Consider the following 12,996-nt stretch of genomic DNA (forward strand, 5'->3'; position numbering starts at 1 on the left):
CAAAGGTACTAAGGATGACCATGGGCCCAGGGCAACACAGCAGGGTTCGTTTGGACTTTAAAAACCTTTGGTTAGGTTTTCTAAGTATATATGCGCTGACTTATTTTAAACTCAAGTATTAAAATGGGTTTCCCATGAGGCTGTGGGACTAGCCCTTAAAACTCAAAATCTGAAACAGCACAGGTCTTGTGTGTGATTTTACTGCCAAGCTAAAGTAACAGTCTCCATTTGTGTAGTTCCTACACAATGAGGGCTAAATAACAGAGGAACAGCCCACATTATAATCACTGGCTTTGTTCAAAGACCATCAGGGGATATACCACCAATTAGTTACAGAAGATGTACCTTCAGGTGGGAAAATCACTAGCATTCTTTGGGGATTTTTTTTTAATTTGTACCAACTTCTTGGAAAAGGTAATTGGCTTACATGACTTGTGAAAATTTCCTTGTGTATTTCCAAACAGCAGGAGACTTTTTTAAAGTTACAATAAAAGCAAATAATTTCAAATTGTTTTTTTCTCTAATAGGTGGATATAGAAAGTAGCAAGCCACTTATTTAAATATCCTCTTTTTGACTTGGTATTTTTTCCTTTCTAGAATATTAAAGCAAATTTTAAAATAACCTATAAATTGTAAGCACATGGGAGCAGAAGATAGGACAGAACTACCAAACATGCAGTAATGATGGGAAAAAAAGCGGGGGTGGGGGGACAGAGATTATCTTTTAAGAAGAATACTGCGAAATCTGCACTATTATGCAAAGTATCCAGGAAACACAGCAGGAAATACAGATTCAAAATTCTGGGAAACAAATGGCAAAGGACATTTATGAAAATTATAAATGCTCTGGTTTTCGGTACCCTTTAAAAATTTGGAAACCCTGGTGGCGTAGTGGTTAAGTGCTATGACTGCTAACCAAAGGGTGGGCAGTTCAAATCCGCCAGGTGCTCCCTGGAAACTCTATGGGGCTGTTCTACTCTATCTTACCGGGTTGCTACGAGTCCGAATCAACTGAATGGCAGCAGGTTTGGTTTTGGTAAAAATTTGCAATTCTAATACATTTACTTCAATAACCTTTAGCATTCAGATAGAAATGAGATATTTTATATATCTGTAGAAATTTTATATTGATATGTATATGCCTTTATTTTAAAGGTATGTGCAGTGTAACAGATCACTTTTATGTGGCCTTTCTTGCCATGGTCTCATAAATCTCACCAAACGATTGGGTAGGACTATCCAAATAAGGTGCCTGTGGCCCACAAAGGGGGATTAGACAGCTTGCTAATAATGCAAATAAGGTACACAGTATCCCTGTGGCAGTGGGACTCTGCAAATAAGGTATATGGAATCCTAACAAGGGGAGTGGTCAGTTTTGCCATCCCACTAGGCTTAAAGGGAGACAGAGAGAGAGAAAGGGGGGAACTATAACACAGAATACAGTGAGAGAGAGCAATAAAGCAGTGGCAAGAGCGATGGCGCAAGATGGCAGGACCCAGGAGACTGGCTCGAGACGGCTGCTATGGAGCTTGCCAACCCACTGAGGTAGGAGCTTTGTAACACTTGCCCAAGCAGGGGAGAGGCAAGGCATGGGTGAGAAGAAGCTGTCCTGATGGAGAACTGTATCCTGAGTCATTTCTGATCCTGAGTTGTACCCTGTTACTTCCCTAATAAACCACTTAGCTGTAAATGGTTTGTGAGTTCTGTGACATGTTGCATGAATTACAGAACCGGAAGACCAGAGGGAGATTACCGAGGAGCAGTGGAGTAGCTGACGTTATAGAGATGCTGGAGTGGTACAGCAGCCTGGAAAAGTTGGACATTTGGGACGTCTTTAACCTCTGCCTCACAGGAATCAGCTTTGTGCCGATCCTTATAAATTACTCATTTAGTATTATAAATAAATTAAAAAGAAAAAAAATATTTGGTCTTCTCTGTAATAAATGTACCACTGGATCAAATGGATAGTACTTACGACTTGATACTTTTTATGTAAATAAAACTCATGAAAGGCAAATAGAAAAACACTTTCCCAACCAACTCAGGTGATGACTAGTGAAACAAGGGTTAGATTTACCAATCATATACATTTACTGCCACCATCCACAATTCAGATAATTCCTCCAGATATATGGATAACCTTTCATTTATTGACTCATTTTAGTTATAACTTACATGACCAAAAGATGGGAAAACACCATGAATTCCCTAAAAAAACGCTGCCCGGAGCCCAACACATTAAAACCGTGTTATATATTTACACAGAATTGCTTACATGGCAGAACTGTTAATATTCTCCAAAAAGCAAACCAAGAATTAACAGAACTTTCCATGTCAAAAGCACATTTGAAGTCTGCACCATAAAATGTAATATACTTTTCCTTCTACTGACACCTATGAGGCAGGCCCCAGGCCAACACTCTATTTAAGCTCTTGGAAAAACGGCTGAAAGCCGGGATAGACAGGATAGCTTACCTGTGTGAGGCCTGGTCACAGCACTCTCATATAGAGGAATGCCTTCACCCACATTGTTAAATGCTTTCAGGGTAATCACATAGTGAGAGCTGGGATCTAAAGAAAAGAAACAAGTTGAAAACACTTAAACAATTCCTCACTACAGAATTAAAAAAATAATAAAATTCAAGCATAACTGTGCATGATCTTACTGCAAAGGACATCAGGGAGTTTTTTTGTTTGTTTTTACTTTTCATGTGAGATTATTTTGGGGTGGGGAAAGATGTGGAGATGGAGGCACAGACAGTGTAGAAAAACCGCCTGAGGTCAACTTCCAGGAATTGGCCCCAGGAGGAGAGGATGACCATGCCTCTTTTAGCCCCTACTATGGTTTAATGATATGGTTTAATGATGTTCACTGTATGGCGCAAGGCTTGGATGAGAATGTGTAAATAGGATTTTCATGTGCTGGCAGCCTGTAGGTGGAGCTTGGAACTAAACAAACCTCTTTCCACCCCTGAAGGACAGGGATTAGAACAGCCAAGGTAGAGAAGTAGGAGATGAACCTACTAACTACTAACTGTCCTTAATCCTTTAAACCTCACCTAGCTATCATGACGACTTCTTGGTTGAGTAAGATACAGCCCAGGATTTAAACTGCACTGCTGTGACTGGCCTGGAGATGACGCTGAAGGTAATGCAAGACTGGCCAGAGTGCTACCCCAGAGTGAGAGACACTCTCTCTGGGAGATCATGTAAAGTGCTACTATTTAGATGCAGAGAAAAGAGGAGATACTGAACAGGCTGAATAGTATGCATTTTCCAACTGGCTGAGGTTAAGTCAGAAGACTCTAAAATTGATCACATTTTTGATTCAGGTAAGGTTTAGTATGGGTACTTCCAAGGTCCAGTTTCACAAATAAAGATTGGGCTTGACAGAAGTGTTCCAGGGTGAGAGGCTGACCCATTCCACTCACTTATGGCAAAGTTGGGCAGTTTTCCAAAGTGGCCACACCTCAAGTGGCCTGCCTTACTTTAACAATTTAAAACAGCTTCTTTGCTTGATGGCCGGCCCACTATGATGGTTAAGGTTACACGCCAACTTGGCTGGGCCATGATTCTCAGTGGTTTGGCAGTTATGTAATGATGTAGTTATCCTCCATTTTGTGATAGAATGTAAGCATCTCCATGATGTCATCTGGTGTGATCAGCCAATCCGTTTTATAGTAAGTTTCTTTGGGGCTGTTTCCCTGTCCTTCAGGGATAGAAAGGGTTTGTTTAGTTCCAATATATATGGATGCTCTGGCAAAGCTCACTGGCTTTTGCTCACTCTGGATCATGCATCTGGCTTGTCATCATCTGACCTCCAGTTTTTGGGACTTGAGCCAGCAGCCTGCCATACTGCCTGCCAATCTTGGGATTCATTGGCCTCCACAGCCTGTGAGCCAGCAGCCTGAAATCTGACCTGCTGTTCCTGGGTCTGTCAGCCCCCACAGCTACATGAGTCAGGAGAAACCTCCATCCTGACACCTGATCCACAAACTTGGCACTTGCCAGCCTCTACAACCATGTGAGCCATTACCTTGAAATAGATCTCTCTCTCTCTCTATATACGCTTTGCCGGCTTTGCTTCTCTAGAGAACTCATCCTAAGACACCCACTTACTCTCTAGATATCAGTGGGCAATACAGAGGCATCAGATCTCCCCAGGTCAGAGAGAAGGGTCTTGGGCAACATGACCAATGGTAATGCTGTTCACTGAGATCAAGGACAGAGGCAGAGCAGCCATGGTGTACAAATTTTCAAGGCTTGATTCTAGGCTCTCGTCTACCCTCACTCTTCTCTCTCTGTGTTTTCATTTCCTTAGCTTTGATTAGCACTTATGTGCCACTGACTACAAATACATATCTCTAGACTAGACCTTTCTTTGAGCACCATACCTGTATTTTCAACTGCCTGTTTGGCATCTCCACTTGGATGTCTCAAATCTTTCTCTTCTTTCTTGCCTCCTTCTCCATCATCCTTTTAAGTAAACAATTGTCAAGTCTTGTTGATCCTACCTACTAAATATATCTTAAATTCATTTCACTCATTTGCTCTTTCTCTCCCACATCTACTGCTTCAGGTCATTGTCATTTCTGCCTAGGCCATTCTAACAGTCTCTCTGTCTCCACATTTCCACTTTTGCTACCTTCAAATTAATTCTCCCCACACAGCCAGTGATCTTTTAAAGGAGTAAATGTGAATGTGTCCACGGTCCTGCTTAAAAATCTTCAAGCCTTTTAATAAAATCCCAAATTCTTAAAATGACCTATCAGGTACTACATGGCTTGGCTTCTACCAAACTCTCCAGTCTCGTCTCTCACCTCTCTTTGCCTTGTTGTCTAGGCTCCATCTCCACTGGCCATCTCTCAGTTCACTGAGCACCATGCTCTCTCTTACCACTGGACCCCTGTACTGGGGACACATCCTACTCTCCCTCTTTATCTAAACCAAAAAACCAAACCCACTGCCGTTGAGTCGATTCCAACTCATAGTGACCCTATAGGACAAAGTAGCACTGCCCCATATGGTTTCCAAGGAGCACCTGGTGGATTCAAATTGCCATCCTTTTGGTTAGCAGCCGCGGCTCTTAACCACTACGCTACCAGGGTTCCCCCTTTGTCTAGATAATACCTATTCATCAGACAGGGCATAGTGAAGACTGGATCATTGCTGTTGTTAGGCACTGTCGAGTCAGTTCCAACTCATAGTGACCCTATGCACAACAGAACGAAACACTGCCTGTCCTGCACCATCCTCACAATCATTGTTATGCTTGAGCCCATCATCGTAGCCACTGTGTCAACCCATCTCGTTGAGGATCTTCCTCTCTTTTGCCGACCCTCTACTCTACCAAGCATGATGCCCTTTTCTAGGGACTGGTTCCTCCTGATAACACGTCCAAAGTAAGTGAGACCAAGTCTCGCCATTTTCCCTTCTAAGGAACATTCTGGATATACTTGTTTCAAGACAGACTTGTTCATTCTTCTGGCAGTCCATCGTATATTCAGCATTCTTTGCCAACACCATAATTCAAAGGCATCAATTCTTCTTCAGTCTTTCTTATTCATTGTTCAGTTTTCGCATGCAGAAGACTGGATTAGACCCTAATTAAAGAGCCTGAACTCTCTAGTTAAATACCCCTTTCTCTTCCTCAGCGCTCTGAACCATTTCAACTATTTTGTAATGGTATTATTTCTAATAACTGGAACCATGTCTGTTTGATTCCCTGCTCTATCTCTAGCACGGTGTCTGGGATACTGCAGGTTTTCATTAAATATTTGTTGAGTGATTGACTTGTTTGGGGGAGAAGATACTGACTTTAATTTTCAACAAGCTGAATACAGAATATACCCAGGTCCAGCTACTTAGCAGTCAGATGTTGGTACAGGTCTGAAGCTAAGGAGTTATATTTAATTTGATAAATGAATGAATTCCTAAATGTACTTCTTCACCTCTGACTTGCTTCTTCTGTTCATCATATGCAACTGAGGTCTATCCATGATGATAAAGATAGCTCTAGCTTATTTTATGCCAAATGTATTGTTTTTGCTTCTTCTTAACATGTACTCTCTTTTCTTATCAACTCTACCTGTTTATTCTCTTCAGAATAATATAGTGCTCCTTCTCATCTCTCTGTTTTCAAACACTACTGTGACTCAGGTTTTCAAGCACAAGTTAAGTTTCTTCCCTGAATGTTCTACTCTGCCCAGCTAGTTCTCCTTTCTCTGAACATACTTTGCTTCAACTCACTTCATTGTTTCTTGCATCTTGCTTTTGTTCCTCTACTAGCCTAAAAGCACCTGGAGGTCAAGGACCATGTCTTGCCTATGCTGCAAAAGATTTTCACTTCAGTAGTTGCATAAAGGGAACAGTAGGAGTTTGGTCACCACAGGGACATTTTTATCCTACCAACAAAGCTTTTCTTCTGCTTTCCCACAATAGCCTTATAAGACTGCTCATGTGGGGACAGCACTTCCCAGGTTACTAGCTGTGCCGTTTCTTCTTGGAAGGAAAAGAGAAAGACTACTTTGAGCTTTGAACGAAGCATTAAATTGCTGCTTATTTCCTATCAGAAGAGAGGAAGATAACTTATTTGTTACATACTTAAAGTTGCTCTGAGGAATGATGTTCACAAGGAAATAATTTGAATAAAAAATTTGGTCAGGACAGATTCTGAGTCAAAAGACAGGTCTTTAAAAGAAAGATCTATCATGATAATCCACCTTACCAAAATCAATTCATTCTCTATAGTGAAAATATTAATATTGCTCACTGTTTTTAAAATTAACATTGAGGTATAATTAATAAACAGTAAAATACACTCAACTGAGTTTGTTGAGTTCTGACAAATACATATACCTGTGTAATTACCACCACCATTTCTAACACCCTAAATAGTTCCCCTCACCCCTCGCGGTCAACTACCACATCCCTGGTTCCACTTTCCGTCACTATAGATGAGTTCTGCTATTCTGTACTACATAAAAATGTAATAACACAATACGTACTTTCTTGTGTCTCATTTCTCTTGCTCAGCATAATGTTTGGGAGATTCATTTTATCCTGCTGTATGTATCAACAGTCTACTGCTTTTAACTGCTGAGCAGGATTCCGTCGCATGGAGAGAGTATGATTTACCATTTACCTGTTAATGGACATTTGTGCTATATCCCCTTTCGGGCTTGTAAATATGAAGCTTCCAAACCGTGGTCATACCCATCAGTTGTTCCCACGAGCAAATACTAGAATTCCAACTGTTCCATATCTTTGCTGATATTTGGTACTGTCAGTCTATTAACTTTTAGCCACTCTAGTTGGTGTGTTGTAGTGTTTCACTGTGGTTTTAATTTGCATTTTTCTGAGGATTAATCATGTTGAACATCTTTTCATTTACTTATTGTCCACTGATTTTTCTTCTTAAGTGTCTGTCCAAATCTTTTACCTACTTTTTAAAAAAATAATTTCTATTGTGCTTTAAGTGAAAGTTTACAAATCAAGTCAGTCTCTCACACAAAAACCCATATACACCTTGCTACATACTCCCAATTACTCTCCCCCTAATGAGACAGCCCACTCTCTCCCTCCACTCTCTCTTTTCGTATCCATTTCGCCAGATTCTAACCCCCTCTGCCTGCTCATCTCCCCTCCAGGCAGGAGATGCCAACATAGTCTCAAGTGTCCACCAGTTCCAAGAAACTCACTCCTTACCAGCATCCCTCTCCAACCCATTGTCCAGTCCAATCCATATCTGAAGAGTAGGCTTCGGGAATGGTTCCTGTCCTGGGCCAACAGAAGGTCTGGGGGCCATGACCACCGGGGTCTTTCCAGTCTCAGTCAGATCATTAAGTCTGGTCTTTTTATGAGAATTTGGAGTCCGTATCCCACTGCTCTCCTGCTCCCTGAGGGGTTCTCTGTTGTGTCCCCTGTTAGGGCAGTCATCGGTTGTGGCTGGGCACCATCTAGTTCTTCTGGTCTCAGGATGATGTAGTCACTGGTTCATGTGGCCCTTTCTGTCTCTTGGGCTCGTAATTACCTTGTGTCCTTGGTGTTCTTCATTGTCCTTTGATCCAGGTGGGTTGAGACTCACTGATGTATCTTAGATGGTCACTTGTTAGTGTTTAAGACCCCAGACACCACTCTTCAAAGTGGGATGCAGAATGTTTTGTTGATAGATTTTATTATGCCAAATGACTTAGATGTCCCCTGAAACCATGGTCCCCAAACCCCTGCCCCTGCTACGCTGGCCTTCGAAGCATTCAGTTTATTCAGGAAACTTCTTTGCTTTTGGTTTAGTCAAATTGTGCTGACCTCCCCTGTATTGTGTGTTGTCTTTCCCTTCACCTAAAGTAGTTCTTATCTACTATCTAATTAGTGAATACCCCTCTTCCACTCCCCTCCCTCCCCGCTCTCGTAACCAAGAAAGAGTGTTTTCTTCTCAGTTTAAACTGTTTCTCAAGTTCTTATAATAGTGGTCTTATTCAACATTTGTCCTTTCGCAACTGACTAATTTCACTCAGCATAATGCCTTCCAGGTTCCTCCATGTTATGAAATGTTCCACAGATTCCTCACTGTTCTTTATTGCATAGTATTCCATTGTGTGAATATACCATGATTTATTTACCCATTCATCTGTTGATGGGCACTTTGGTTGCTTCCATCTTTTTGCTATTGTAAACAGTGCTGCAATAAACATGGGTGTGCATATCTCTGTTCGTGTAAAGACTCTTATTTCTCTAGGATATATTCCGAGGAGTGGGATTGCTGGGTTGTATGGTAGTTCTATTTCTAGCTTTTTAAGAGAATGCCAAATTGATTCCAAAGTGGTTGTGCCATTTGACATTCCCACCAGCAGTCTGGTGGGAATCCAATCTCTCTGGGTTCCAATCTCTCCATAGCCTCTCCAACATTTATTCTTTTGAGTTTTTTGGATTAATGCCAGCCTTGCTAGAGTGAGATGAAATCTCATTGTAGTTTTGATTTGCGTTTCTCTAATGGCTAATGATCGTGAGCATTTCCTCATGTATCTGTTAGCTGCCTGAATGTCTTCTTTAGTGAAGTGTCTATTCATATCTTTTGCCCATTTTTTAATTGGGTTATTTGTCTTTTTGTAGTTGAGTTTTTGCAGTATCCCATAGATTTAAGAGATCAGGCACTGATCGGAAATGTCATAGCTAAAAACTTTTTCCCAGTCTGCAGGTAGTCTTGTTACTCTTTTGGTGAAGTCTTTGGATGAGCATAGGTGTTTGATTTTTAGAAGCTCCCAGTTATCTAGTTTTTCTTCTGCATACCCACTTTTTATTGGATTGTCCTATTACTGAGTTGTAAGAGTTCTTTACACACTGTAGATTCAAATTCTTTGTCAGATATTTGAATGGAGGCTATTTTCTCCCAGTCTGTGACTCGCCTTTTCATTTTATTGGTGTCTTTCCAAAAGTAGGAGTTTTTAATTTTGATAAGGTCCAATTCATCAAATATTTTCTTTTACGATTTGTACTTTTTTTTGCATCCTAAGAAATCCTTGCCTACCCTCAAGGTCATGTAGATTTTTATACTGTGTTCTCTTCTAGACATTTTATACTTTTAGCTCTTGTATTTAGATCTGTTTTTGTTTATAACGTGAGGTAAGGGTCAAGATACATTTTCTTTCCCATACAGATATCCAATTGTTTCCACACCTCTTGTTGAAAAGACTAGCCTCTTCCCATTGAATGAACTACCTCAACAGCTTTGTCAAAATTCAATTAACCATACAGGCATTGATCTATTTCTGGACTTGTTTCATTAATTTATAACATCTACCCTTACACTAATACCACTACAGTGTCTTGATTACTGCAGCTTTATAGTTAGTTTTGAAATCAGGTACTGTGAGTCCTCTGACCTTATTCTTCTTTTGAAAAATTTTTTTTGGATATTCTTGGTTTTTTTGTTATTCGATATAAATTTTGAAGCAACCTGTCAATTTCTATAAAAAATTCTACTGAGATTTTACTTGAAATCGCATTGGGGAGAACTATCTTCTGAACAGTTCTGCATCTTCCTATCTGTGAACATCGTATCTCCATTTATTTAGGTCTTCTTTAATTTTCCTTAGCAATGATTTCTAGTTTTCAGTGTACAGATCTTGAACATATTTTATAAAGTTATTCCTAAGTACTTCATATTTTTGATGCTACTATAAATGGTATTATTATTTTAACTCCGATTTTCCAATCTGTATACTGACTTTGTATCTTGCAACCTTGCTAAACTCCCTGGTGGCATAAATGGCTAAGTGCTCAGCTGCAACTGAAAGATTAGAGGTTCGAACCTACCCAGTGGCTCCACAGGAGAGAGACCTGGCGATCTGCTTCTGTGAAGATTACAGCCAAGAAAACCTTACAGGGCAGTTCTACTCTGTCACATGGCACCACTATGAGTCAGAACTGTCTTGGCAGCACCTAACAAAAATATTATCTTGCAACCTTGCTAAACTCATATTTATAGTTTAGTAGCTTTTTGTAGCTTCCTTAGGATTTCTACTCCATTAACAATGAGCACATGCAGTGTTTATGCCTTGATCTGTAAATATCGTTTCTCATAAAAGAAACCACGGCTCCTTGGAGAAATGGCTGATTTCAGGGCTGAGGCTAGGAAAATACCAGATGAACCTGGGACATCTTACTTTGTCCAAAGAAAGATGGGAAAGGTCAAATGGACAGAGGGGCCATTCTCTCTCTGTGGGGAAGAAGGAAAGCTCTTCCTTATCTTAGAGTGCTAATAAACATAGAAGGGATAATGGAATTGGAAAATCACTATTTAGGAAATACCATAGTGACAACTGCTACCACAAGATCGCTATGAGTCAGAACTGACCTGATGGCACTCAAGAGTAACAACACAGATGCTGAAACTAGCAAGTCAAAGTTTGATGAAAAACAAGACCTTTACAAAGACTCATGGTGTCTCTCCCAAAAGGCATTTACTAATTATGAAGGAAAAAATAACAACTATATTGGAAAAGCCTGGCAGATATCATTTCAACCAAGGAATGAAAGTTCACATCACTAACAATAAGCTAAATAGACATCAGGTACCTCTGATACAATGCACCACCAACAACACAACACTTCTGTGCTATTCCTTCCAAAAATTCATAATGTGAATCTAATCAGGAGGAAACATTTGACAAACCTAAGTTAAGAGACAGTCTACAAAATATACAAGGCCTGCACTTTGCAAAAATGTAATAGTAATGAAAGACAAGGAAAGACAGAGAAACTGTACTATGTTGAAAAAAAAAACTAATGGCATATGATAACTAAATAAACCTGGGCCAGAAAACCGTGTTTTTCTTTTGTTTCAAAGGGCATTTAGCGAGACAACTGGTAAATATGAATAAAGCCTATAGATATGGGCCTGATGTTAATGTCCTGATTTTGATAACTGAACTGTGGTTACATTAGAAAATGTCCTCATTTTTAGCAAGTGCTCATTAAAGTATTAATGGGTAGAGGGATATCGTGTCTGTAACTCTCAAATGGTTCAGAAAAAACGTGTATATATAGACAGACAAAGAATGGTAAAGCAAATGTGGTAAAATGTTAGCCTTTGGAGAATCTAGGTGAAGGTTACATAGGAATTCTTTGTACTGTTTTTGCAACTTTTCTGTAAAAATGATTATTACAATATAAAAGGTTAAAAAAAAAATCACTGGTACAATGATTCCTTGATTTAACAAACTTACCCAGGTTTTCGATGGTGTAATAGCGCTGCTTATAGTCCACTTTGATGGTCTGGGCATGAGGGCTGCCAATGCCATAACCAATGGCATAACCTCTGACTACAATGTTCTGATTCTCTGGCGGAGTCCAGCTTACTACGATACTAGTGACAAGCGGGCGGACATGAAGAGAACTAGGCACTTCAGGAACACGAGTTTCTGGGAATGAAAACAGAAAAGCAAGATGAGACCCACCTTCCTTTTGGATATTTCACCATCCTTGGCAATGGTGCTCAGTCCCCTGCCAAACTGTTTGGGGCTAAATGTTTTCCATTATGCCCAAGAGTTTAAAGAGAACTTGTATGTACAGTGAAACATGGCCCATGGTTTTACTACATTCTAAGAACAAAACAAAACCCAATCAGCTTTATTAATATCATGGATTCTGACGCCATGGTCAGAAAATATAAGACACTGCAATGTTACCTTGGAAAGGGAAGACAAAGATTCAAGAACGTCTGCTCGGGAGAAGAACACATAAAGTGCCTTTCAATAGTTGCCTGTCCCTCTTGGTCCCAGCTCCAAACTTAACCAGGCAGAATGAGAAAGGCATAAAATTCCGAGTAATTAGAAGCCTGTTGTCAACAGGTGGATAAGCATTACATTATAGCAGTATTCATTTTTTTTTATCCTCCTAATAAGAGGCTTAAAAAGGGTGGCAATTTACAGTATTTTTCACATATATTATTTCAAGGCATAAATTACTACCTTATTTTAAAAATTAGTAAACTGAGAATTAAAGCTCAGGTCTTTTGTCTCCCTAGTCCAACACCTGTCACTGACACAGGTGCTACATATACACACCCACTTTGGGCCACATGTTTAACAAACAGGGGAGAAAAAGAATAGGATGTGTCCAGGACTAAGGAAAAAGGGAAACTGCAATTGAAATGAAGACATGATTTATGGGCCTCAGCTTTAAATTTCAGATCATCTATCTACTTAATGGCCTTGGTAAAAAAAAAAAAAAAAAAAAACAGACCCAGAGCACCTGTCTAAATTTCATTTGTTTTGGTTCTGCTTTAGTACTCAGAATGTGTCAGTCCCACCAATTGTTGTTCTTACCATCTAAGTCACTTTCAAAAGTTTCAGCAGACAGCCAGTCCGTAGCTGGGCCTGTACCATTGACTGTAAGAGCAGCCACTCGGAAATTATATTCGGTCCCCCGATCAAGACCTGAGACCCAAACAAGAAATAAGACAAGCTGAAACAAAAGCCTTGGGAAAACAAGACT

At 40.0% G+C, this 12,996-nt stretch overlaps 1 protein-coding gene across 7 annotated transcripts in view; it reads right to left on the reverse strand.

Annotated features, from left to right (window-relative positions):
- Positions 1 to 12,996, reverse strand: part of NEO1 (neogenin 1) — a 218,501-nt gene that overhangs the window by 32,999 nt on the left and 172,506 nt on the right. For all 7 annotated transcript variants that reach the window (XM_064267288.1, XM_064267292.1, XM_064267293.1 and 4 more), the window contains exons 14-16: positions 12,828 to 12,938; positions 11,727 to 11,921; positions 2,476 to 2,571 (exon numbers count right to left, since the gene is read on the reverse strand). In XM_064267288.1, coding sequence (XP_064123358.1) covers positions 2,476 to 2,571; positions 11,727 to 11,921; positions 12,828 to 12,938 — 402 coding nt within the window. The remainder of the gene's footprint in view (positions 1 to 2,475; positions 2,572 to 11,726; positions 11,922 to 12,827; positions 12,939 to 12,996) is intronic.

Source organism: Loxodonta africana, chromosome 13, assembly GCF_030014295.1.
Source record: "Loxodonta africana isolate mLoxAfr1 chromosome 13, mLoxAfr1.hap2, whole genome shotgun sequence".
Classification (NCBI taxonomy): domain Eukaryota; kingdom Metazoa; phylum Chordata; class Mammalia; order Proboscidea; family Elephantidae; genus Loxodonta; species Loxodonta africana.